Source organism: Rattus norvegicus, chromosome 20, assembly GCF_036323735.1.
Source record: "Rattus norvegicus strain BN/NHsdMcwi chromosome 20, GRCr8, whole genome shotgun sequence".
Classification (NCBI taxonomy): Eukaryota; Metazoa; Chordata; class Mammalia; order Rodentia; family Muridae; genus Rattus; species Rattus norvegicus.
The window spans coordinates 3590784-3617307 of NC_086038.1; the positions used below are offsets into that span (position 1 = coordinate 3590784).

General features: G+C 51.1%; 2 protein-coding genes across 4 annotated transcripts; one reads left to right on the top strand and one right to left on the bottom strand.

Moving 5' to 3' along the window:
- Window positions 1-1590: 1590 nt before the first annotated feature.
- Window positions 1591-5203, bottom strand: Atp6v1g2 (ATPase H+ transporting V1 subunit G2). 3 transcript variants are annotated; one of them, NM_212490.2, is made up of 3 exons: window positions 3534-3804; window positions 3150-3250; window positions 1591-2683 (listed from the first exon to the last, which is right to left on the bottom strand). In NM_212490.2, exons 1-3 carry the CDS (start codon window positions 3613-3615, stop codon window positions 2510-2512), a joined length of 357 nt encoding a protein of 118 aa, NP_997655.1. In that variant the 5' UTR covers window positions 3616-3804; the 3' UTR covers window positions 1591-2509. The 3 variants fall into 3 exon arrangements, with proteins under 3 accessions (NP_997655.1, XP_008770957.1, XP_038954849.1); XM_008772735.4 differs by lacking the exon at window positions 3534-3804 and adding an exon at window positions 5066-5203 and having other exon boundaries at window positions 1595-2683; XM_039098921.2 differs by lacking the exon at window positions 3534-3804 and adding an exon at window positions 3447-3465 and having other exon boundaries at window positions 1595-2683.
- On the top strand, window positions 4536-19512 carry Nfkbil1 (NFKB inhibitor like 1). The gene is made up of 4 exons (NM_212509.2): window positions 4536-4698; window positions 5093-5369; window positions 18335-18556; window positions 18717-19512. The coding sequence occupies exons 1-4, from the start codon at window positions 4642-4644 to the stop codon at window positions 19304-19306; spliced, it is 1146 nt and encodes a 381-aa protein (NP_997674.1). The 5' UTR covers window positions 4536-4641; the 3' UTR covers window positions 19307-19512.
- Window positions 19513-26524: the final 7012 nt, after the last annotated feature.

Here is a 26524-nt window from a genome sequence, read left to right on the forward strand (position 1 = left end):
GCAAATGAAGACTTACGTTTGCACCAATCATAATATATCCCTTTGGCACCAGTCATAACACATCCTCCTGCTAGGGGACTATGGGAAGGACTGTGGGAAATTCCACCATGCCACTGGGGAGGACAGGGGGGACACAAACAGTCCTGGCTGAGCTGCACCATCAGGAGTTGGAGCAATTAGCTGCCATCACTGTGTGGTTTTTCTCAAAGCCTTTATAGAGGATTCAAAATGGCCGGTCTGTCTGGCTGTTTGAATGACAGTCCTGGTTAAGGTAGCCAAGGGAGGAAGGGATTGTCTAACAACTAACTGTGGTTTTAACAATGCTTAAAACCTGGACCACTGGCCCAGAGCAAGGTGAGTCCCTCTCAACTGTTTTACCATTTTTTTTCTTCCTTTCTCTGTTAGTGAGTTTGAGTCTGTTATATAGCCTAGACTAGCCTCAAACTCTCAATTCTCCTGCCTCCACCTTCAAATGCTGGGATTAGGCACCATGCCCCGCTCTAGTATTCCTATAAACATAAGAAACAGGGAAGTAAAACAAGATGGCTAAAGCCATACAGCTATCAGGGTAACACCAGGGTGTAAGCGCCCCAATTTCCCATCAAGTGTGCCCCTCCTCTTTAAAAATCTGCTTGCTTTTCTATAGCTCTTTCCTCTGAATTAAAACATTCCCTCCTGATGAGAGTGGAGAAGGCTCATGAAATTCAGAACAAAGTTGCAGTACACGACCCTTTCTCCCAGATTATGTCACCAGTAAACAGCTACTGGTGACAGGACTCTCTTTGGGGGTTCTATGTACAAGTCATGTAGAGGAAATGGTGATGGACAACTCTTTGATGCAAAGCTGCTCCAGTCTCACTCCTGTAAGAAACCTATCATCCACAATACTGCCAATAAGTCCCATGAGCCCCTTGGTGTGCCAGGCGAGACTTGGGTGATAAAACTTCTTTAGTGTCTCATGACTGACTTATTTGTCTAGGCTTTTGTTAATGTCTCCCTACAGAAAAGTCATGTAAGAAAGGACTATAGGGGGCTGGGGAGATGGCTCAGCGGTTAAGAGCACCAACTGCCCTTCCAGAGGTCCTGAGTTCAATTCCTAGCAACCCCATGGTGGCTCAGAACCTTCTGTAATGAGATCTGATGCCCTCTTCTGGTGTGTCTGAAGACAGCTGCAGTGTATTTATTTATATGTAATAAATAAATTTTTAAAAATAAAAAAAAAGGACTATAGGTTACCTCATTGATTCAAGTTTGGGGTGACATGAGTTGTGAAAAGAACCGATACAAGAATTGGCATCAAAGACCAACAGTGTCCCACCCCCGAGCATCTTTTTATTCCAAAGTATTTGGCAACTGCGGATCGGATCGTGTGCCAAGTGCTATCCTAGGCTCCAGGGTCACAATGACCTTATCATCAGATACGTAATGAGAGCCAATACCCAAACATAATGTCAGGCCAGGCATGGTGGTGCCAGTCTTCCGGGGCAGCCCCTTTGCAGTGTTTTGGAAACCATATAAATGCAGAACTCTGAGGCCAGTGAACCAAAATGAGCAATGGTGAGGCAAAAGGCGTCTGCTTTCACTGACAACTGACTCATTCACCGGGATTTTATTGACACTCCACTGTTACATAGGGAGGAGAGGTGTTGAGGGCAAAGAAAGGAATGCATGCATGAATGTCACAGATCTCTTCAGCTCCAGGAAGCAGCAAGCTTTGGGGAAACAGATGAAAAGGGAGGCACCCATGAGAAAGACCAGCTTGGGAGCAACAAAGAGAGGTGCTAAGAGGTTCCATATATATTTGGAATTCTGAGAGAGGGGCTAAATGACATTGTTATTCAACTGCTCAGGGGGCACACACGATATGCCAGGGGAGAGCCGGAGAAACAAATTTCTCAGAGGATTACTAGAGTTACAGTGACTAAGCAAAGCTAGAATGTCAGGAAACAGAATTAGGATTCTGGCAGGCAAGCAGAGTGCGGTCGTAGTACAGGCTAGCCATTTATCCAACCACAGCCACTACCCATCTGGAACTATGCTGAACTCTCATAGGATGACTCGAGGCAGCCTCCTTACAAAGCAATCCATTGTCACTGTCACTCCAGCTACAAAGATGAGGACACCGAGGCTTCCAGGTTAAACAGCTTGTCCCAGTTGTGCAGCCAGCAAGGAACAGGGGTGAGAGAGGAACAGAAGTCGGCCAGCTCTGAAATCAGGGTGCTTTTCACACTCCCCATCACCACGACATACATTTCTCAGAGGGATCCATCTGGTGGGGATGGCTTGGACATTCGTTAGTATAATTCCAGTAGATGTCATGGGACGCAGAGATTCCGGTCTGAACAGGCTATTTGTACGTCTCATGGGGAGAATATTAGAACCTGCCAGGTAGATTTGGCGGTAGGTGGGGGATGGTGCTATGGATTGAGCCCAGGGCTCTGTGCATGCGACACGGGTGGTTTTGCTGATAGAAGGAGTCACTCTAGGGATGTGTCCCTAAGCAAGGGTTCTAGACAGTAATCCGATAGTTGGGGTGGACCTGGGGTCTGACGTCACAGACCATGCCAAGAAGCTGAGTCAGGACTCGCTCCCGATTTCTCTGCTGGGAGCTCTGCATGCCCTGAACCTGACGTCTCGTGGCCTGCTCCACCTCAGCAGACAGGTTCCCCTGAGAGCCCATGGCCTGGGGGAGGGGGAGGGAGTGGAGGAGAGAAAGAAGAAAAAGCAGACACAGAGAAAGGAAGGTCCCGCTTGTAGAAGGAAGGATCCTGAATGAGGTCTGGGAAGCCTTTTCAAAACTATTCCCACCCCACAAAAACATGTAGACACCAAGCAGGTCAGCATAATCGCTACTTCTGAGACTGTAAAATCCCCACCTCCTCACCACAATGACCACAAAACTGTCCCCACCATCAGGGTTTCCACACTCCACACAGACTGTGAAGGCTGCCCCCACAAGTCTCATGTACCCTTTAAAACCCCCAGACCTTACAGATAACTGTCAAAGCTTTACCAATGTGTGGTCCCTGTCAGGGCCTTCTCAGCTCTCAGACACCCTAACTTCTCGTTGAGTCACCTACATACATCTTACAAGAGGCACCCACAATTTGCACTGGGGTGAGTCCATCCCTGCTCTCTCCACAACTCACCGCCTGCTGCTTGCTCTGGAACTCCTGCTCTCGCTCCCTGCGGTATTGCTCCACCTCCATTTGAGCCTCCTCCTTCGCCTGCTTCAGTCGCCGGGCCTTCCCTAGAGGCAGAAGGACAGTGAGTATACACACACACACACACACACACACACACACACACACACACACAAACACACACACACAGGTGTATTCGTGGGATCACTACCCTCCAGAAAGTTATTCAGTCTCCCGTCAAATGCTAGACTGTAAAACCCACCCGTTTCTTCTATCCTAATAGTCTCAGTCCCCCGATCTGACCTCATTGTCCTTGGGACTCAAATGTCTGTTATTCCGTATCCCTAAATTCTCCTTCCAGACTCCTAAGAGAGGAAAGAGGTGGCTCACTCTTCCTGGCATCGGCCACCTTCTCCGCTGCCCGCTTCTCAGCCTGGAGGAGCTGCTGGATACCCTGGGACTGACTGGCCATTTTTGTCACTAGAGAAGATGCTGTTCCGAAGGCGACCAAGGTACCAGTCGGCTCCCACCCTCCAGCGCCTACTCCTCCGGTCCCTTGATGCGATCCTCCACTCCCCCTGGGTCTTAGTGCTCCCGTTTTCACTCAGTCTCCTGCACCGGGTGGGTGTCTCATCCTCACACCGATGACTGGTCCTCCTCTCGAACCTCACTGATGTAGTATCCTAAACGGCCGCCCGAGGGCAGCAGAGACCAGCCCTGTGCTCACTACGCAGCAGGTGCAGGGCCTCTCCGTGTCACCAGGGTCCATAGAGATGGGGCTGGGGGAAGCGGAGGGCAGCGTTTGGGTGGGAGGAGATCTTGATTGGTGGTCTCGAAGGAGACACAACACAAAGGCGATGAGAATGGTGTGGGAAGGTAAGGATGTGCTTGGGCACAGTACGCTGGGTTTCACTTATCACTCCCAACTCTGTGTCTCCACGCCTCCCTCCGCCCTTCCCCCGCTTTTCAGCCTCCATCTTCTCTTTAGACACCCCACCCCCCCCCAAAACAGAACGTCTGCATACATCCCCCTACCCTGTCCTACGTTTGCCTTGTTAGTGTCTACTCATGTGTTTTTCTTTTTGGATTTACCCATATACTTGGCCTAATTGTGATTAGATGGGGGGGGGGGTGTTTTGAGACAGGGTTTCTCTCCATAGTTCTGGCTGTTGCGGCAGCTCCCCCTGTAGACCAGGTCTGCCTCCGCCTCCCTTCGGAACCTCGCCTCTAATCTTCGGCTTGCAGGTGGAACCTATATCGCAAATTGTCTTGTTTCCCCTCCGGAGGCCTAATCATGAGTCACCCAGTCGGGGCGGAACAATTTCCGGGATGGGAGCCACACAGTTCATTTCCGCCCGACACTTGCGCGTGTGCCTGCGCCATTTCCTGCAGCCTTGCGTGCCTCCTCCCTCCACACCTCCCTTCTCCGAGCGTCCTTAAACCCAGGCCTCCGGCCTCCGTCTCTGAGGGTCCTTGAGGGGGGCGGGGAGCAGGTCTGATGAGTAACCCCTCCCCCCAGGCCCCAGAGGAAGAAGCCTCTACGTCTGTCTGTCGGGTACATTATATTCCATTTCTAGATCGCTCTTTGAATTCGTGACTTTTCTTCAGATTTGTGGCTAATGAAAATTTACCCCGTCTGGCCTTACTTGATTTTTTTTTCCTGTCCAAAGTTCAGAATTAACTTTTTTCTTGGGCTCTGAAGCCTTAAAACAACTATGTATCATTTTCTCAAGAAATTAACATCAAAAATTAAGTCTGTGACCCGCCCCCCAGCCCCCAACTCCACCCCACCCCCGCCCCAAACTTGTCATCTGCTAAGGGATGAGAGTTTCGAATAGGCCTTATCTCTTGCTGGAGATGCGAGGGGGAGGGAATGGGAGGTAAAGGGAGAAACTGGAGAAAGAGCCGAACTGGGTCCTCACCGCTGCCGTTTCCCACTTCTTCCTCAGCCCCAGAGTTCCATGGCCTCCGTTTCCCGCCGGCACCGCCGAGAGCGACGCTTCAGGCGGTACTTGTCTGCAGGACGGCTGGTGCGAGCCCAGGCTCTCCTCCAGCGACATCCCGGCCTTGATGTGGATGCTGGGCAGCCCCCGCCTCTCCACAGGGCCTGTGCCCGCCACGATGCCCCTGCCCTGTGCTTGCTGCTGCGTCTTGGCGCCGACCCTGCCCACCAGGACCGCCATGGGGACACGGCGCTGCATGCTGCTGCCCGCCAGGGCCCTAATGGTGAGTCTGTAGGAACTGGCCTTGAGAAGCTAGCCAGATCTGAACTGAAAGCCAGTTAACAGTTGGGAAATAAAGGCCTGGTGTGGTGGCACAGGCTTTTGACGCCGGCAAGTAGAGGCAGGAGGATCTCTGTAAGTATCCTGTCTACACAAGTGAGTTCCAGGACTACATAGAGAGAGACCCTGTCTCACACAACAAAAATAGTTGGGAAGTCAACTAGTTATTTGGTCCTTGGGAACTGTTGAAGCCATTGACCTGGTTGGTACGAAACCACGCCTTTCTAGTAACAGATAAGTTTATCAACTAAGAGGCGTGCAAGTGCGTCTGTGTTAGTGTGGTGTGGTTGCTTTTGTTTTTGAGTCAGGGTCTTGCTGGGTATCTCAGGCTGGCCTCAGCATCCCCAGATCTGAGATCGTAGGCTTGTGTCGGCACACCCAGCCCGCACCTTGCAGCTTTCTTTACATGAAGTTGACAGCTCCGGGTCAGATCCCAGCAACAAGGAGCTGGCCCCACCCACCGTCCCCTCCTCCCCCAGATTAGTACGCTTCTCTCTGCACAGTTACAACAATGGCAACCTTTGTAATATGCCACAGATGTCTTACAAAGTATCCATGCCGTCTGTTGTCACATGATCAGCTGGGATGGCCAGAGGACGTTAAACTTTTGGGAGGTGTTATTTATGCCCGAGTCATGTTCCTTGACACATACCTGGCCACCAGTTTCCCTCCTTCTCACCAAAATTCTGTAACAAAAATCTAACTGAAGCTGGTGGTGCAGGCATTAATTAGCCCCTCTGGAGGCAGAGGCAGTCAGGTCTCTCTGCATGCTCAAGGCCAGTCTGATCTACATAGTGAGTTCCAGGCTAGCCAGAGCCACATTAGAGAGACCCTGTCGCAAAATAACAGCCAAGCATCACAAGTCCTCGGTTATGGCTTCAGAGTGCAGACAGCCTTTTTGTGTTGTTTGTGCTATGGGAAGATAACCAGCCCAGAAACAACATAACCACCTAGAAAGACAGGAAGTTCACAGTGGTACTACCGTAGTCCCAGCCTCAGGAGCTCTAGGTTCACCTCAAGGCCATTCTGGGCGGGGCCTAAGAATCTTAAAAAGTGAAGAGAAAAAGCCATCGAGCAATTCTAACCTCCAGAGGCTGCGGTGACAAGTTTTATCTCACTGAGGTTAACACTCATGTTTTCTACCAAAACCTTGTGCTCACCTGCCCCTACTCCCCCAACCGCTTGACCTAGACCCAGACCTTGTACTTCTAGATGAGTTTTGCCAAATCCCATAGTCCTGAAAACAAATGGAAGGTGTTGCCTCTGCAGTGACAGCAAAAGCAGTTCCCTGGAGAGCAGCTTCCTGACTAGGACCAGAGGGGAGGCCCGTCCATCGTGAGAGGGCCTTCTGACCACAGGAGATCGTGAACGTCAGCCACCCTGCTTACTCATCTCCAGCTTAGCCTCTCCTCAAGCAAAACCAAAACCAAAACCCTTTAACACAAGCAGGTTGGTGGGCTTTACATAGGTTGCTTTGTTTTGGTTTTTTAGCTCAAAGAAAAAGTTTGCAAAGTACAGGCTGCAGCTGCCCAGCTGGTTTTATTATGGAGTACCTGAAGAAGAGAAAGTTCCAAGATTCCTTGAAAGTCTTGCAGACTGTTCCGAGCGGAGTAGCAAGCCAGAAGCAGCTTTGCCCTCCAGTTTGAGTTTTCCAGGGCAAAAATGCAATTAAACACAGCTCGGGACATCTGCAGCCAGCAACTTTGCTTACAGACGCAAAGAGGTAGCAGTTAAATGGTAGGGCAGTTAACCTTTAGCTCAGAGTCACATTGTACAGGGATTTAAGGCTGGACCAGAGCCCAGTTTACCGGTAAGAGCTTATAGCCGTCAGTTTACCTAAGGTCATTTTAGCACTTAAAGTATTCTTAGGTAAGCTTTCAGGAGAGGCATAGCTACATATGGTTCAGCTGCCGGCTACAGTTTAAGAGACAGCTCCCTGGGTGGTAACAGTGCAGTGCAAATCCTGAGTCCTGCACACTTACCTCGGGAGCTTGTTTAGTTGACCTCGTGAACCTCACCTGGAAATAGCTGCAACTCTGCTGGGTGATAAGTACGCTCTGTCTGTGCAGTTCAGGTAAACTTGGCTGAGTAGCTCCTAATGGTGGAGTAGGTACGTCCACCTTTGTATTGAGTTCTGAGGAGCCTGTGAAAAGTTTAATACACCGTGGCGAAAGTGAGGCCTTCCTGGGGAGGTTGGGGTACTTGTCTGGATGCCTCCGTTGAGAGGTTACAATGTTCCAAAGAGGAAACGCTTCCCGCCACACTGCTCCCTCGCCTCATGCCGCCAGGTGGCGCTCTAGCCCCAGCGTCTCCATCTCATTCAGCTTCCCGCTGCTTTGAAAATAATTTGAATCATTACTTCTTTGAGCAGATGAAGTGATTGAACCTTCTGCAGGAGTCACCCCTCGATTCCTGTGTTAGGTCAGAGTGGTGCCCCAGATCACTGAAGTGACTAGGCAGGTTTATCACACACAGTAGGAGACCAGAAGAGGTCTAACACTTTAGGTTTTTTTTTTTTCTTCTTTTTGGACATCATGGGAGAACAGTTTCACCTGTCAGAGGGACCCATCAGTAAAGCATGTGTCAAGCAGTGGCCATGCTGCACAGAGCAAGCACGAGTGGACTCTGACAAGCGGTGTAGTTCTCTCAGGGTTTGGGGGAGAAAAAAAGCCATCATTCTGATGTTTGGGCTTGGGGTTTAAGGTTTGCTTTGATCTTCTTTGGGGTTTGGCTTGCTGGTTTGTTGGGGTTTTGAGACATAGTCTTTCTCCGTAGCCTTAAACCAGGCTGTCCACAAACTCAAAGAGATAAATCTGACTCTCTCTGCTGATCCAACACCAGGTCCCCAATACCAGTGGGAGCCAGCACCGAGCCTCAGTCCTGCAGCCTCCCTTTCTCTCTTCTCATTTGAGACAGCGGCTGCTGTGCAGCCTCTTGACTGGTATTCTGTGGTATTCCTGACTGGGGCGCAGGCCCGAGCCTCCAGGCTTGTTTCGTGTTTGTGTCTTCCTCACCGTGCTTCTGATCTGTGGGCGTGGCAGCAGACAGCATCCACTACCTCCCTGATCTGCACAGTGGAGGCCAGAGGTGGCCTTGTTTCAGAATGACTGGGCACAATTTATGTTCCACCTGTCCTTCCAGCCTTGCATTCTGCACACCCACAGACCTGTCACCTCGGCCACAGTTGTCTTAAGTGACCCTAGCACAGGTTTCACAATCCTTGCCCTGTCGGGAAGTGGGTGGTGAAAGAGTTTACCAGAGCACGGGCATGGTTGCACCTAGGCCTGTAATCCTAGCACCTAGGAGGCCAAGGCAGGGGGATTACAAGTTCAAGGCCAGCCTTGGCTACATAGGCAATTCAAGGCCATCCTGAGCTACAAGAAACCCTGCCATGGGGTTGGGGTGCCAGAGACAGAAGGCACCGCAGAAGAGAATTTATTGCTGCAGGCAGACAGTAGAGAGAGGCTGTCTGCACTTGGCATCAGGAAGTGTCTTCACACCATGGTGCCCTGGTCATTCAGATCTCGCACAATGGACACTTGTGTTGGCTCATGCCAGCTCAGGTCTATATTCCTTTACTAGGGGATACATGTCACAGTATAAGTTGGGTTTGTTACTGTTACTGTTACTGTTGTTGTTGTTGTTGTTGTTGTTTTAAGATTTATTTATTTTATGTATGTGAGCACACTGTAGCTGTCTTCAGACACATCAGAAGAAGGCATCAGATCCCCCACTACAGATGGTTGTGAGCCACCATGTGGTTGCTGGGATTTAAACTCAGGACCTCTGGAAGAGCAGCCAGTGCTCTTAACCACTGAGCCATCTCTCCAGCCCGAGTTATTTCTTACAGTCCCAAGCTGTCATGAGTGACTAGGGGTCTGACCCCTGACGGCCTAAGCCTGCTCATTAAAGAATTCTCTGGGGGTTGGGGATTTAGCTCAGTGGTAGAGCGCTTGCCTAGGAAGCACAAGGCCCTGGGTTCAGTCCCCAGCTCCAAAAAAAAAAAGAACCAAAAAAAAAAAAAAAAAAAAAGAAAAAAAAAAAAGAATTCTCTGTGGCACTGTTGTGAGGCCCTGAGGTCACTGCAGCCCAGATCATTAGGTCTTCCCCCTTTAGAATTTAGTTTTCTTTTTCCATCTGTGTGTTGAGATCAGAGGATACTCTTGGCCGTTGGTCCTCAGCTTCCATTGTATTTGAGACAGGGTCTTGTTTGTTTTTCAACCCTGTCAACCGGGCTGCCTGGCCCATGAGTCTCTATGGACTCCCAACTCCACCTCTTACTTTGCGGTGGGAGAAGTGGGATTGCACGTGTGTGCTGCTGTGACTGAGTACAGGTGTGTGCTGCTGTGACTGAGTACAGGTGTGTGCTGCTGTCACTGTGAGTGCAGGTGTGCGCTGCTGTCACTGCGAGTGCAGGTGTGCGCTGCTGTGCCGTGAGTGCAGGTGTGTGCTGCTGTGACTGTGAGTGCAGGTGTGTGCTGCTGTGACTGTGAGTGCAGGTGTGTGCTGCTGTGACTGTGAGTGCAGGTGTGTGCTGCTGTCACTGCGAGTACAGGTGTGTGCTGCTGTGACCGTGAGTGCAGGTGTGTGCTGCTGGGGCTGGGATTGCAGATGTGGGTGCTGGGGATGCAAACTCGAGTCCTCAGATTTCCGTGGCAAGCACTTTATCAGTATTGTGTTCTTCCAGACCCAAAGTTAATTCTTTGTGGTCCTGCTCAAAGACAGCAGCAGCCTCGCTTGAGCCCTGTCCTGGGCAACGAGCCATCACAGAGCAGCACCCGCACACCCCTACGCATGAGGCTCACAGGAGAGGGAGGCCATCGTCTGGAGTTGTGTCAGGGCTGAGTGCAGCCCTTGCTTTGCTGGCAGTGCTGATCTGTCACAGAGTCATGAGACCATGGGATATTAACTTTGTTGGAAGGGGGAGGTGGAGTTGCTGTTGAAGGGGACCAGAGGTCAGATGGTGACAGCAGAGCAGGGGCTCCTGGGTGGTGGGAGGCGGCATCCGTGTTTACGCAGCGGCCGTTCTCCCTGAGGCATCACCGTCTGGAACCAAGAGACCTAAAATCAGGAAGACATTGATTTACCACCAGGTTTAGTAAGCAAGGGCCAAAGACACACAGCAGAATGAAAAACAGAGGGTTCATGAGAGCTAAGGGAGGCCAGACACCTAAAATTGCTGCTAGGAGGTGCCCCACCCAGGAGGCTGGCGAGAGAGACCCCTGAGTTAGACCACGGCAGCTGCATTGTTCCTGGCTGGATGAAGGGGTGAGAATCATCTGAACACCAGGGAGGACCTCGGGGAGGACCGCAGGGGAGGGCCATGCAGTACTGAGACTTGCAAATATTGTAAGTTAGAATATGAAAGCTGCGAACGTTAGAGCTGTCCCTGAACAGGATCATGTGTGTCGTAGCCATGTCTCCTTCTTGAGAGGTTTTGAGAGTCTCAGACCATCGGGCAAAGATGGCGCCTTCTAGGTGAAGAGCTGATTCCTTAAGACAACAGAATATGAGCAAAATAATGGTGAGCATCCCCTCGTCCAAGGCCAGCATCACACAGAGCCTGTGGGAAGATGGAGGACATTGGGGGGGTATGCGAGTGAGAGTGTGTGTGTGTGTGTGTGTGTGTGTGTGTGTGTGTGTGTGCGTGCAGCAGTGACCATTGGGATGGAAAGAAACCCCACATCTGTCTAGGGAGCCTGAAATGTTGGGGTAAAGGCGAGACCGCCCAGATAAGAGGTCTCCTTAGGGGAAGAACCAGACATGAGTCCCGTGATGCCTGAGAGGCAGAGAAAGACGGGGCTTGAATTGGAGAGCGGGCTACTCAGTTAAGCACTGTTGCTCTGGCAGAAGACCCAGGTTCAGTTCCCAGCACCTGGGGGATCTGACCCCTCTTCTGACCTCAGAAGCAAGCATCAGGTTCCCACATGATGTATATACATAAATGTTGGGAAGACGCTCAGACACATAAAACCTAAGAACAAATTATTTTTTAAAATGAGTTTCAAAAATGGTATCATTGGAGCTCAGAAAGGAGAGAGAAATCACCTCGGCTGCTCACTAGTGTCTGGGGGTGTTTGAAGATGGGTTTCACCTGCTGCTCCCTAAAAGAAGAGAAGCATCTCCAAGCAGCGTACAGGAATGGGCTGCAGGAGCTCTGACTAGAACAGGCCTCCCTCCAGACGCAGACCAAGCGACAGACCTTACAGTGTGGCTGCACTGTAGCTGCAGTCAGAAGACAGGAGCTGACCGGGCCCTGGCCACGGGACTCTGAAGGGTCTTCTGTCCTGAGAGAGAGTTGGTTGTCTTTTGGATGTTCGGTTGGTTTTTTTGAGACAGGGTTTCTCTGTGTAGCCAAGGCTGTCCTGGGACTCACTCTATAGATCAGGCTGGCTTTGAACTCAAAGATCTTCCTGCTTCTGCCTCCGAGTGCTGGGGTTAAAGGCAGGAGGGAGGGAGGATTTTATGGTAAATCCAGTTCCCAGTTTGTGCGAATGTGAAGTGCTCCCCAAAAGGTGCAATCAGACTCAGCTGTTCTCACCCTGGTCCAGTGGCATGGCGCATGGGGACAGCAGTTGGCCTCTGGTCTAAGAGATCGTAGAAGAAGGGCCAACCCTGAAGGGCTTGGAAGGGCTGAGGTGAGTTCAAAGTGTGGCTGGGCGGGTGGACCGAAACGGCTGAGTCTGGAGTACAGCCGGGTGAGGTCCCTTTATTGTTAGATTTGCCCCCTCCCCCTTTCTAGAAGATTGAGGGCGAACAGCAAGAAGGTGGCTCTGGAGGACCTTGCTTGTTCTCAGTGACACTGGGAATGAAGACCGGGTCTCTGACAGACTGAAGGGAGCAGGGAGTCAGATCCAGGGCTTGTGTCACAGACGAGACCTCTGATGCAGTTAGTTTTTACCACCCAGGGTCTCCTAGACCTGGTGATCAGGGCGCATGTGCATGAACCTCAGCTTCTTAGTTTCCCTGTCACAGTTCTACACTGCACAGGCTCTAGAAGGGAGGGGCCCTGAGACCCAGGAGCAATCGAGGATTGTGTGTCAAAGCTGGGGCACAGAGCAGGCGGTGCAGGCTGAGCCCAAGGAGGGTGTGGCAGCCCAGCTGTGCTGAGACAACATCTCGGGGACATTTTTATGGCAGTGTTGGGAAGGGAAGGCGGATGGAACATAGGCCAGGGTGAGGGTGAGCCTCATGGTAACCATGGACCTCTTGGACCTCTCCAAAACCAGGAGCTGCCCTGGGCCCAAGATCTCACTGGCTCATGTGGGTACTTGGGATCCCTTTTGAGAAGTGTTCTACGGCAGCTAGCTGCCTTGCACCTCTCCTCAAGCGTGCTCTGAAAAACACGGTCTTGGAGAGGTAAACCCATTGAGTCGTTTCTTGAAGTCAACAGCTGTTGGTACTTAATACCTGATATGGCTGCAGCCAAGCATCTGAATGGTGGCCGAGGTCTTTGGAGCACAGGCTCCCCTGAGAAGAGGAGGGTGAGACCCCAGGGGAGGAGGTGGCAGGTTTTGCTTTGTGCTAATACTTTCTTCATCATAGTCATTGTCATTGTCGTCGTCGTCATCATCATCATCGTCATCTCTTAGTTTTGCTGTTGTCGTCTTCTGAGACAGGGTCTCTACATAGTGCTGGCTGTTCTGGAACTCACTGTGTAGAACAGGCTATCCTGGAATAAACAGAGCCTCTGCCTCTCCAGTGCTGGGATGAAAGATCTGTGCGCCTGCACCTGGCTTGAAAACAAATGAGCAAAACCCTGGCTTTGTTAAAATTCAGCCTTCAAAGTAACAAAAAGCCTGACAGACTGGCAGAAAATAGTCTTCATGGCCAAGACAAAGGGGCTGTCACTTGAAGGCAGCTTTGGTCAGTGCTCCAGGCAGCAGCATCTCAGGAGATGCTTGTGGGAGGCAGAGGTTAGACTTGAGCTGTGGGCTGGTGTGCTGCACTGCATGGGGTTTCAGTGCCCTAACAGGCAGCTCGCAACCGCTTTCGAGCTCTGTCGTGCAGGCCTTGTGACTGACTGGGACCGCCCTGTGCACACTCGTAAGTGTTAGTTTTACTCTCGTCTTATCTTTTCCATTTTGGAAAAGTCTAGTCATTTCACCTTAGGAGAATCTTGATTTACACATGCAGACCTTCTTAACTAAAAATACCCTTTTCCTTTCCACCTTCCTCACCCAGAATGCCTCTCCACTCACTGCCTCTGTGTACTCCTGTGTACTCTCTTCTTACTTCCTAACCAGAGGTAGCCCTTGGCATCACTGCAGACTTGATAGCTGACTAGGAGGCTCTTGTCTGTCCTGAGTCTTTATTACTGCTTGGATTTTTTTTTTTAAGCTCTTTTTATGCTTTAAAAAAAATATGTTGAGTTAAAGAATTACAGAGTATTTCATTCCTGTCAAAGCTGGGGAGGGTAACAATTGACCTTGGGCGGGAATTGTCTCAGCTTAAGCCCCAGACAGGAAACAGAGCGTACAGTATTGCAACAGTGTTGTGTGTTGACTTTGTAGTTGCAAGTTTTAGATTCCAGATGCAGTTGTTCCCTAAAAAAAAAAAAGAAAGAAATAGCAAGTTGTTGGGTTTCCTTAGAGGACAGGGAGAGGAGAGAAAGAGAGGGATAGAGGGGAGGAGGGGAAGGGAAGGCTGTCCAGTGGTGGGGACTGGAGATTCTGTTGGGTCCAGGGATGGCAGACTGGACCTAGAGCAGTTGTGTTTGGGGCAGGTCTTGTCAGGGCTGAGGAGAGTCCCAGATAGTGTTTCAGCCTCTGTCCAGGGCACAGATGTTGGGGTCTGGTAGTTGTTCTCTGGGTTTCCTACCTGAAGTTTTTTAATGTGTGGATGAGGGAGAGGTGCAGTTGGAAGGAGGGGTTCTGCAGAGGAGAAGGTGGGGTGCAGTCACCAGGTGGAGGGGTGCTGGTCTCGGAGAAGCTGGAGGTTAAGTGGGACCTTGTGTGGCCATCAAGGATATCACCTTAGGCTGAGTTCAAGGGAGACCAGTATGGAAGGCACCTGTTTGGGTCCCATGCTAAAGCCATGAAGGGGAGATTTTTTTTCTTAAAACGATGGCAGATCCAGCTGTGGGACAGGGCTGAAACGGCGTGTTGTTCTGTGGCCAGCCGAGTCAGATTTCATTACAAAGGAAAATAAGGTTTTGTTGGCTTCATTTTTTGAGAAGTTGAAGATAGAGGTTAGGCGGCGTGAGTCAGTGGTCATGAAGCCCATCATGTACTAGAGATGCGCGCTCGCCCAAAAGGCCTCTTGGGAGGGCAGCAGGCCTCTCTGTTTCTAGTGCTGACTTGGCTGAGGTTTGCCCTAAACCCTCCAAGAACAGGGACCTCTGATTCATGGGGTGAAACCCTGTTGGTCAGGCCAGACTGGCCTCAAAGAGAGACACAAATAACTAGCCAGTAAGTTGGGGCTCACTGTCCCTGAGAGAGTAAACCTTGGGTAACCCATGGGTCTCTTTGTTCAGAAAGTCTGGCTGGGATGGGGGAGCTGGGCGGAGTTTGTTGTTTGCTTATCTGTGGTGTTGAGGTTCCAGCCCCCAAACCTGTTCCTTTTTCAGTGTGGTCCCTCCTCTCTCTGAGTGGAAGTGCCCTGCTGTCAGAGGTGAGGAGAGGCTTATGCTTTTGTCATTAAGGGAAAAAGTTTCTTCCACATAACTTTTCACATATGCTTCCCTGTATGAAATGCGTGTTGGCAAACATGGGGGCACAAACCTCCAGGGAAGGCAGCAGGAAGAGAAGATGTTAACGAGCTTTAAATGAGTTGATTAGGGGCTGGAGAGGCAGCTCAGTGGTGAAGAGCACAGGGCAGCTCAATGGTCGAGAGCACAGCGCTCCTGCAGAAGACCCAGGTTCAGTTCCCAGCACCCAAGTTAGGCGGTTCACAACTGTACCCACTCCCCATGAGTGAGTCCCAGGACAGCAGGGCTGTGTGGAGACCCGCGTATTTTCCTGGTTACTAGTGTTCATTTGCAAGTAGCCTGCTCATTTCTTTATTCTTCTTCCTTTGGAGATGTTTTCATAGTCATACAGATATGCAAGTCTTTTTTCTAGTATATTATCTGTTAAAACATTGTATTTTCTCACCATCTATTCTTTAAAAGTTTTTATTTCTTGGGGTTGGAGAGATAGCTCATTGGTTAAGAGCACTAGCTGATCTTCCAGAGGTCTTGGGTTCAAGTCCCAGCAACTACATGGTGGCTCACACCCATCTGTAATGGGATCCGATGCTTTCTTCTGGTGTGTCTGAAGAAGGTGACAGTCTGATCACACACATAAAATAAATAAATCATTAAAGGGGGATGGTATTTAATTCTCTTCAAAATTTCCTTGGTGACTTCATTTTAGCTTTAGGAAGATCGGTGATGGCGGAGACCAGATGAGGAAACGAGACTCCCAGCTGCCTATCACCCATGGGGTCTCTGTTCAGAAGTCTGGCTGGGACAGGGAGATGGAACTGGAACTCACTCTGTAGATCAGCCTGTCCTCAAACTTACAAAGATCCACCTGCCCCTGCCCCTGCCCCTGCCCCTGCCCCTGCCTCTGCCTCTGCCTCCCAATTACTGGGATTAAAAGCCTGTGCCACTACTATGTCTGGCTTACTAAAGCCATTTTTTAGCAACATGAGAGGTTGTCATGCACTCACATGGTAGTCTATGCATGTTCCAGCTCAGAGCATCCATCCTCAGCAGACACGCCTTGTCCACACACGTGCAGGTTTGAGGCTTTGGAGACACAATCTGACAGCCCAGGTGAGGAGAGTTCTGTGTCCCTGAGGGAAAGTAAGGATGCTAAATGACCAGGCCGTGAGGAGGAAGGGCTGTTAGTTCACCGAAGCCTGGCTCCACAGTGAGACTCTGTCTCATAAAAATACCAAGACAGACAGCTCCTGCGCCAGCCTCTTGGACATTTTACCACATGTGATATGTGCAACCCAAGTATTCTGTAGTGAGACCTGCTAGGCTGCAGTTACAGAATGTTCTAGGACACGCTAGACTATATGAGACCCTCTCAAAACACATGCTCGGGCTGGAGAGATGGCTCAGCAGTTAGGAGGACTGACTGCCCTCCTAGAGGTCCTGAGTTCAATTCCCAGCACCCACATGGTGGCTCACAACCATCTGTAATGGGGTCTAATGCCCTCTTCTGGTGTGTCTGAAGACAGAACAGTGTGCTCGCATACATAAGTAAATAAATCTTAAAAACCCACTCTCATTTTCACATATAATCACGCACACACACACCATACCATAGCCAATAAAATAAATTGGTTGTTTCAGAGAAGAAGAAAAAAGCAAATTGTGAAGATGGGCAAATACCTCTGAGTAAATGTGCATAGTGTGGTCACCGCTCCAAATGACTTGTCATGTGTGCATTTGTATGGACCGAGGCAGGACTCGAGGACGGCAGCAAACTGTTAGCAGTTATCATCTTAGACTGTGTGTGCTGGTACACACACACACACACACACACACAGGACACTCACACATAAACACTTTGCATGCTCACACTCTCAAACACTGCACGCTCTCACACAAACACATACATGCTATGCACTTGTTCACATAAACACACACTGCCCTCACACGATCCATACAGTCACACCCGCAGTGAGCCCTCATGGGAAGAAGGTGAAGGGCGGAAGCCAGGGAGGTCTTTGCTAAGTGGGACAGCTCCTCCGGAGGGTTTGTGGCCGATCACAGCAGGAAGCCTCCCTCACTCGCCCTTATGCCCTTATGTGGTTTCAGAGTGGCTTGGCACCTTGGCCAGCTGTGTAGGTCCTTCCGTCCTGTTGGCAGTTACAGGTCAGCTCTGCAACTGTGCCATCCTCCTGGTAAGCGAACGAACTTCCTGGAACCAGCAAGGCCTAGTTTCCCATTTCCTTCTGAAATAGGTCCACGGGCAGGAATGCTGCCCGGCCACTCACCTGCTTCTGGCCCCTGCAGGGCAGTTGGTAGTCCCGGCTGAGGGCAGGGTGAAGCAGGCTCGGTAGCACTTGGCTCCCCTTATAGTCTTCCTGTTGAGAATGGCTGGGGAACAGGCACCCGAGGTGTTGGCTCCCTGCCCTTGTCCACTGACATTGAGGAGGGGCTCGCTCTGCCGCTAGCAGCACCCATGTGTGTCATTGACACCCTTCACTCCCTCGGGGAAGGCTGGAGAACTCTGCTGAACACATGTGGTTTTACTCAGGTTTATTGGGTAGAAGCAGTAAGTCACTTCTATGTTTGTGTGCAGTGGCACAAAACATGGTGTTTAGGTATTTATTGTTATTATTGTATCCTATTTGGATTTTTTGAGACAGGGTCAATCATGTAGCCCTGGCTGTCCTGCAACTCACTCTATAGACCAGGCTGGCCTTGAACTCGCAGGGTTGACTGCCTCTGCCTCCTGAGCACTGAAATTAAAGGTGTGCACCACCACGCCCGATGCGGTAATCTTAATACGTAGTTTTAGATGAGAACTATAGTTTGGAATAGTACATAGTGATAATAGCTTCAAACAAACAAACAAACAAAAAAGTCAAAAGAGGACTGGGGAGATGGCTCGGCAGTTAGAGCACTGACTGCTCTACCAGAGTTCCTGCGTTCAATTCCCAGCCACACACAGTGGCCTACAACCATCTGTAATGGGATCTAATGCCCTTTTTTAAAAATAGTCAAAAGAATTTGAAGTTGTCCTAGGTGGCAGGAGCCAGGGGCCAGAAAATGTTATTTGCTATAGTAACACTTGGAGCAAACTGAGATTGTCTGTGGGGAACAAGTCAGAACGTTCTAAACTCCACACCTATGCCTTATGTGATTGTTAGTGGATGTCCAGTTCCTCCTCATACCCAGGAGTTAAGAGAATCCAAGATGGCAGCCCCGTTGAGCCCCAGCTGACTCTGCTCACTATCTGCCCCCAGCTTACACGGACTTCTTCCTGCCACTGCTGAGTCGATGCCCATCTGCCATGGGCATAAAGAATAAGGATGGGGAGACTCCTGGGCAGATTCTAGGCTGGGGACCTCCCTGGGACTCTGCTGAAGAGGAAGAGGATGAGGAGGTTTCCAAGGAGCGGGAATGGCGGCAGAAGCTACAAGGCGAGCTGGAGGATGAGTGGCAGGAGGTCATCGGAAGGTTTGAAGGTGAGGAGCCAATTGCCACCCGCAGCTGCCCTCCCTCCCTCTTTGGCCCTGTGTCGACCTCTCCAGGCCCTCTGCCTATGGCCTCTTGGTTTCCCTATCTTTCTTGTACATCCTCTAATCACAGCCTCTCTCCAACAACCTCATCCCACCTCCCAAACAGATGATGCCTCCCGGGAGACGCAGGAGCCCGAGTCCTTCTCAGCCTGGTCAGAGCGCCTGGCCCGAGAGCATGCCCAGAAGCAGCGGCGGCAGCAGCTGGAGGCAGAGGGATCCCGCCGACCCCCAAGGGCTGAGGGCTCCAGTCACAGCTGGCGACAGCAAGAGGAGGAGCAGCGGCTTTTCCGGGAGCGAGCCCGGGTCAAGGAGAAGGAACTGTGTGAGAGCCGAGCCAGGAGGGCCCAAGAGGCTCAAGGGGACCGAGGGCCAGCGCCTCCCAGGGCCCGGCCTAGGGCAGAGCACCCTCGAGGGGCAGGGAGGGGCAGCCTCTGGCGCTTTGGCGATGTGCCCTGGCCCTGCCCTGGTGGAGGGGACCCAGAGGCCATGGCTGCAGCTTTGGTGGCCAGGGGTCCCCCACTGGAGGAACAGGGAGCTCTGAAGAGGTACTTAAGAGTCCAGCAGGTCCGATGGCACCCTGACCGATTCTTGCAGCGATTCCGAAACCAGATTGAGACCTGGGAGCTGGGCCGTGTGATGGGAGCCGTGACAGCCCTTTCTCAGGCCCTGAACCGCCATGCAGAAGCCCTCAAGTGATCCTAGGGAATGAGCAAGAACCTGTGGGGATGTAGCCTCCAGGACAGATGGAAGGAAGCAAGGTCGTGGATGGGGATGGTCAAGAGGCCGCTGCCCCGCAGAGAGGATATGGGATGGCTAACGTAATGGGTGCGAGGGTGGGGTGGGGAAGGCTCTACCACTGCTCTGGACTGCCATTTCCTAATAAGACTTGGTTCCACACCTCACTCCAGAGTCTCCTCCGTTTTTTCCATTGCTATGGTTTTCATCACCCATGACATCTCCTTTCCCGCCCAACTGTTGAAAGCCACAGCTCCCACACACCTGCAGCTCAGTCACAGCGCGCTCTCCATGGAGACCAGAAGCCCCGCCTACCCTCCCTCAGGAGGCCCGGTTCATCTTCCAGACCCTCTTGGCTCCCCACCCCACCCTTACCCCCCCGCTGACTGGGGTCCCTACCAGGTTGCAGTTGAAGAAAAATGTGAACAAGAGACCGAAAAAGGAACAACCCCCCACATCCCCAACCAGAACCAACCACATCCTCACCCTCCCCAGCTCAGGGCTTTCCCTCTGCTGAGTCACTGAATGATCTGGGTTGGGGGCAGCAGGACTGGGGACTTGGGGGACCTGGGAGGATAGAGGATAGAACCAGAGGGGATGGAGGAAGAGCCCTGTGGGGGAGGGAATTTCAGTTGCTAAAATTAGAAGCAGGAAGGAGGCCGGAAAAGGCCAGATTATGTAACCTGGGTTGTCTGTTCTTGGGCAACTAGAGATCCACACCCGAGCCTACCCGGGCTTCTAAGTCTCAGCTCATCCTCTCTGGGGCTCCAGTCCTGGTACCTACTGTTTGCCTACCCCACCCAAAATCTGGACTTCAGCTCTGGGCAGTGGAGGCTTGGCCTAGTACATAAACATCCACTTTTCCAAGAACCAGTCGTTGAATCTTAAGGGTTGGGGAGGGAAGGTCTGAGACATGGAAGGTGGAGTGGAGGATCCGCACCACTTTTCAGGTTCAGGAGCTTTCCGGAAATGGAGAACCTGTGCGGAAATCCCACTGCCAACACCTGAGACCCAACCGGGTCCTCAGGTCTTTTTTTTTTTTTTAATGGTTGAGGCAAGACAGGGAAGAATTGTGCAGGTGTGTGCTGTGTGTAGCTGTGTGTGGTCCAAAAGGTAATGGTCAGGGCTACAACCCAGGCCTACTCCAGGGGTCCCCCCATTGCATAGGAAGGAGAAGCTATTGGAGATGGGATGGGGTGTGGGGCGCCTGAGACCCTCAGAGGAGTCAGCTGGAGGCTAGGAAGAGGCCCAAGCCTCCTGACCCCACACTAGGCAGATGCTGAGCAGTGGGAGGGGGGCGGCGGCTCTGTGAGAGGAAGCTGCTGAGATTCGGAGAAGAGACCTGGAACTGTAAGCAACCCAGGCATCCGGTTCCTCTCACAGGCTGGGGATCTCGGAAGTGGTATGCAAAGAGCCCCTGCGGGAGTCGGGACCCTGAGCTGGGGTCGAGGGGGACCTCCTCGCCGGCATCCACACCCACTGCTCCCAGATTTTTTCATTCTTGGTCTCCTCACTTACACAAATTACATGGAACCGAAGTAAGCTATGATACCCCTCCCTACCCCACCCCAACCTCCCTCTCTATCCCCCTCTGGTGTCTGTCCCCCCAGGCCTGGTGGGGGTTCCCCTGAGATAAAGGCTGTTCACTTTCTCTGACCACATGGTTTCCGCTTCTGCATCTCTCATTTCCTAAGCTGATAAAAATACTGAGTCCCAGAGGCCCCGGCTTCCTCTGACCCCCTGGTACCAGTCAGCAGGCATCCTGTCCACCATGGTGGGGGTAGGGAGGAAACTCAGGGATCCCCAAGAGTTGACTCAATGCCTACTGTGAAACAGCAGTTGCCGTGGAAATGCCTCCCTTCCCTCAAGCTGGGCCACCCAGGAGTTGGATCTCTGGGGTGGGGTGCTTTGGGGCTGGATTTGAGAAAGTTAGGAAATAAAGTAGAGACCGAACGTCTTGTCTGGGGACTGCAGTGGGGGTGGCTGGGTTCAGGTTGAATTAGGAAAGGGATCTAGGTTTCTGTTTGGCACAGGTCAGCTGAGCGTCATGGAACCAAAAGATTCTTCAAACTCTGCTTTGGGGAACAAACCCATAGCCCAGTGACTGAAGGCAGCAATTCATGCCTTCACAGTAGGGCCCGTGGGATCCAGGCGGGAGGCTCTGCAGAGACCAGGGACAGCGCTGGGTGGAGGCTGACCAAAGAGCTTGGGCTGAGGCTGAGAAGCCACAAAACACAGTGTGAGCCGGTGTGAGCTGGACCGTGCTGGTACGCACCAAGCATCTCCAGGCAAAGAAGCACAGGTGTGAGGTGTGAAAACCCATGCAAGGAAGGTGGGGTCCGGGAACTGGGATTTTTACTGCAATGGCAGCCTGGGGCACCTGTGAGAATCAAGAATGGGAGGGGGTGCTGGGGGGCCCAGGCTGACAATAACGCATGAGCTCACCCTTTCTTCAGTGGCCTGGCAAAGGCTTGGAACTAACTGAAGGGACCCAGACGCAGCCATGCCATTCTCCCAGGCTTCACCCCGGCCCTTCTCCCTGTCCCAGAGCCACTCACAGGTTAGAACTCTTGCCTATCTGGGTCATGGAAGCTGGGAGACCTCTTTGCAAAACTAACCGGAAAACTTCTCCGTCCCATTTCCCCATGTAAAAACTGTCCTTGGTCCTTAGAGGAATTCTTTGAACCCTGGTGTCTGACCCCGATAGGTCAAAAACTCCGAAGAGGCCTTAGGACAAAGGTCTTGACAGTGGATGGGCATAGCTGAGTCCCCGGACTCTGTATCTATTAGGGTACAGCCTCTGTCCAGTCAGATTTCTGCACGTTGTATAAGTGTAAACCTAAAAACTGACATGAAGACTCCTATTGCAAAAAAAAAAAAAAAAAAAAAAAAAAAAAGTTTTTCTGTATGCTTTTGTATTGTAACGTGTCTTTGGGGCTGGAGAGATGGCTCAGCAGTTAGAGCACTGACTGCTCTTCCTAAGGTCCTGAGTTCAATTCCCAGCAACCACAGGGTGGCTCACAGCCATCTTTATTGGGATCCGATGCTCTCTTCTGGTGTGTCTGAAGAGATCGGCAGTGTATATGTAACATAAATAAATCAATCTTTAAAAAACAAAAACATGTCTTTGTAACAGCGAGAGCTACAGCCTGTAAGAGGGGTAAGGAAAGAGGTCACACCCTTTCAGCCCCTACGATTTCAACGTCTCTCCAGAACGTGGGTATGAACCCCCCCCCTTTTATACAACTGTACCCTGAGTATCTGTCAACTCAAAGGTCATGAAAGGAACATTTAACTCCTCGATCAGAACTCCGCCACTGGAGTCCTCCCCACTTAAGTCCAACAACTGTGGTGGCATTCAAGCGGGGAGGGGAACAGGTGTGGGGACTTAGCTCGGTCCATAAAGTGCTGGCCTTGTAACATGAGCCCCAAGTTGGAACCTCAGGGGCCACATAAAATGTCAGCCCGGTGGTGCGTGTTTGCAGTCCTGACACTGGGGAAGTAGGGGAGAGATGGGCTCACGGGCCAGCCAACCTCACACAGGCAAGAATCCCCAGGTGCCCACCTGACATCCACCCCTGCCAAAAAAAAAAAGACAGACAGATGGACAGACAAACAGAAAAGTGGACTGGGCAGAAGAAGCTGTGTTTTTGGCCACCAAGCCTAAAAACCTGAATTCTATTCACAGAGTGGAAGAAGAGAACTGAGTCCTACAAATTGTCCTCCGACCACCTCACGTGCCCTGTGGCATTCGTGTACACAATAAATAAAAATGCAATTAAACTCTTTTTTTAGCCAGGCAATGGTGGCACACACCTTTAATCCCAACATTCTGAAATAAAGGCAGGCAGATCTCTGAATTCGAGGCCAGCCAGCCTGGTCTACAGGGCGAGTTCCAGGAGAGCTAAGACTACACAGAGAGACCTTGTCTCAGGGATAAAAAACAAAACCAAACAGAAATGTAATTAAACTTTTTAAAAAGGTGGATGGGGCTGGTGTTCATGGCACACACCTTTAAATCCCAGCACTCAGCAGGCAAAGGCAGGTGGACCTCTGAGTTCTAGGCCAGCCTGATCTACATAGTGAATTCCAGGACAGCCAGGGCTACACAGAGAGACCTGTCTCATGGGTGGGATGTTGGGGGAATGGTGGATGGCTCCTGAGAAAGAACCACGATTGGACTCTGTCGTCTACACATGCATGCACACAGACATATGTGTACTGCATACATGAGCACATGTGTGCACACCTATGACACTCTCTAAACTTCGTTCGAAGGGACATGAAGAGATGACAAGTGGCTGTTGGTAAACATGAGTCTACTGTCACAGAACTCCGGGCAGGAGACAAAAAACACACAGGCCGACTCTACAGAGACCATGGAAGCAACTTGCCCAAGGTACTGCAGAGCTCAGCTCAGCGCAGCGCAGCCATGACCCTCGGCTGCAGCAATCGGGTGCGGAACTTAGGTACTTGGACATCATTTCTTCCCAGTAGAGGTAAAGCAGCCAGAGAGGTAGAACAGAGAGGCCTGGGAGCGAGGATGGTGTCAGCAGAGGAGTAGACACAAGTCAAGTCGGGATGGGGCAGCCGTGGCTTAGGCCTCAAAGATTTCTGCTAGGCAAGAATTGAAAGGGCCTCGTAGGTTCACAAACGAGACAATTACGAATTTTAAGAGAGACAATTTCGTTTTATTAGAAGGGAGAGTCGCTTTTCACAGTGAGGGATGAGTGGGCGGTGGCGGGCTGAGGGGTGGTGGGTACAAAGAAAGGTAGTGGAGATGAGACAGGCACCATCTCTACCCACGAGTCTTGATGATGGGGGAAAATCTTACCAGTTCCTGTTAGTCAGGGGGCCTAGTATTCTGAAACACCTCGCAGAGGGAAAGGCGAGATGGAGAAAGATTCCAGGGAGGGGATTTAAAACTGATCTTCAAGAAACGACTCTGAATCCGTCCGCTAAACAAAGGAAAGATACATAAAATGGAAAAGACACTGGAATTATAAAGGACGGAGGATGGGACGGAGGGGGAGAGGATTACAAGATTGAAGGATCCATCTTGGGAAAGTAGCTTTACAGAGGAAGCATTGGAAACAGAAGGGCAGACTGACAAAGGAGGCGGGGAGGGAAACCATCTTCAGGGGCCCTTAAGCTGGGGGTGGGGTGGGAGTCAAGGGTTAAAGGGGTGTGGAGCACAATGGAGAATCCCTCGGAGACTGGAACCGGGTGGGGCGAGCAGCCTTCCAGTCCAGCAGCAGCCGCTCGTGACCGTGACCGATTCCGCAGCTCAGGAGGAAAACCCAAGAAGCGTATTGCATTTCCTCAAACTGAGAACTTCAAGGTCTTTTTGGTTAAACACTGGGTGGAAAAGAGAGTCAAAACTGAGAGCGCAACTGATATTGTTAAGCCAGTTTGTTTGTGGTAAACAAAACCAGCAAGAAATGCCAGGGGCTGGCTGAGGCTGGGATGGGCCGGGATGGGGGGGGGTGGTTGCTGGGATGGCTGAGATGGGGATGGGGTACTTGCCACTTAAGTGTGGGGACTTAAGTTGCAATCCCAGCATTCCTACAGTGGGATAGAAGGTGGGGAGGGAAGAACAATCCCCAGGCACTGGTAGGGTAGCCTGGTGTGTACAGCCTCAAAGAAGTGAGCCTGCCTCAAACAAGGAAGAACGTAACACACACACACACACACACACACACACACACACACACACCCTTCCAGGCTGCCCACTGGCCTCCAGGCACACATGTGAAAGCACACACAAGATTTTTTTTTTAAATCAAAAGAAGGCCGGTGTGGTGGAGTATGCCTGCAGTCCCACCCAGCCTTTAGAAGTGAAGGCAAGGGGGCTGGGGATTTAGCTCAGTGGTAGAGCGCTTGCCTAGGAAGCACAAGGCCCTGGGTTCGGTCCCCAGCTCCGAAAAAAAGACCAAAAAAAAAAAAAAAAAAAAAAAAAAAAAAGAAGTGAAGGCAAGAGGACTGGGGGTTCAAAGTCAACATCAGCTACATATCAAAATCAAGGCCAACCTATGCTATTGGACAGTCTCAAGTCCCACATCCCCAAAAATAAACATCAAGAAAGAATTCTGTGGGCTGGGGATTTAGCTCAGTGGTAGAGCGCTTACCTAGCAAGCGCAAGGCCCTGGGTTCGGTCCTCAGCTCCGAAAAAAAAAAAAAAAAAAGACAAAATTACAGAGCGAATTCCATAACAGCTAGGGCTTCGCAGAGAAACCCAGTCTTGAAGGGGAAAAAAAAAATTAAGATAGGTCTTACTATGTAGCCTTGCCTACGTCTAGTCAGAGCTTGCTATGTAGGCCAGGTTTCTCTCAAACTCACAGAGATCCACCTGCCTCTGGGATTGAAGGCATAAACTACCACAGGTGGCACCAATGATGGGAAACTGATCCTTGAACCCCACAAGGTAGAAAGAGAAACAGAACTGACTCCCGTAAGTTGTTCTCTGACCTCCACATGTGCCCACAAACACGAGACAAATCAAAAATAAATCTGGGGGGTTTTTTTGTTTTTGTTTTTGTTTGTTTGGTGAAAGAGAAGCTAGAGATCTGAGTCAAGGAGAAGAGAGAGTGGTGACTATCATTAGGGAGGTTTCAGAGTTCAAAATCCTAAAAAAAAAAAAAAAAAAACAAAGAAAGAATTATTTTATCATTAATTTATGCGTGTGAGAGTTGTGTGTGATGTGGTGTGGTGTCCCCACAGAGACCAAAAGAGGATCAGAGCCCTTAGGGCTGCAGTTACAGGCAGTTGTGAGCCCCTGACATGGGTACTGGAAACTGAACTTCTCCTGTCCTCTACAGAAGCAGAAAGTACACTGTCTTAACCAGCGAGCGGCCACCCCTCTCCAGCTCCCAGGGTTCAAGCCCTGGAAAGGCAGTCTTGCTTCCAAGGGTGTGGCTGAGGAGAGACGCTGAAGCTGGCCAAGTTAGAGCTGGAAGGCTGAGCCCAGAGCCCGGGATGCATAGGTGGACTCTGCGTGGTTTCGAAGATGGGGGCTGATGATGAAAGATGAAGAGAGACTGAACCAGACGTCCAGGTTGTTAGGAGCACAGTTACGGGTGTTGATGGAGATTCGGCTGTGAAGACAGGAAGAATCCGGTCCATGCAGAGCCGGGAGTCACTTCTCCCTAATTATCGATATCAATCAAAGGAAGAGCAACC

Bases quoted from the DNA above. Each gene is read 5' to 3' on its own strand.
- Atp6v1g2 (NM_212490.2), bottom strand. From the start codon at position 3,615: ATGGCCAGTCAGTCCCAGGGTATCCAGCAGCTCCTCCAGGCTGAGAAG. The intron at 3,251-3,533 runs GTGAGCCACCTC...TTCTGCCTCTAG, and splicing joins GGTGGCCGATGCCAGGAAGA to GGAAGGCCCGGCGACTGAAG. The intron at 2,684-3,149 runs GTGAGTTGTGGA...CCCCTCCCCCAG, and splicing joins TCCAGAGCAAGCAGCAGGCG to GCCATGGGCTCTCAGGGGAA.
- Nfkbil1 (NM_212509.2), top strand. From the start codon at position 4,642: ATGAGTAACCCCTCCCCCCAGGCCCCAGAGGAAGAAGCCTCTACGTCT. The intron at 4,699-5,092 runs GTACATTATATT...CTTCTTCCTCAG, and splicing joins CCTCTACGTCTGTCTGTCGG to CCCCAGAGTTCCATGGCCTC. The intron at 5,370-18,334 runs GTGAGTCTGTAG...ATCTGCCCCCAG, and splicing joins TGCCCGCCAGGGCCCTAATG to CTTACACGGACTTCTTCCTG.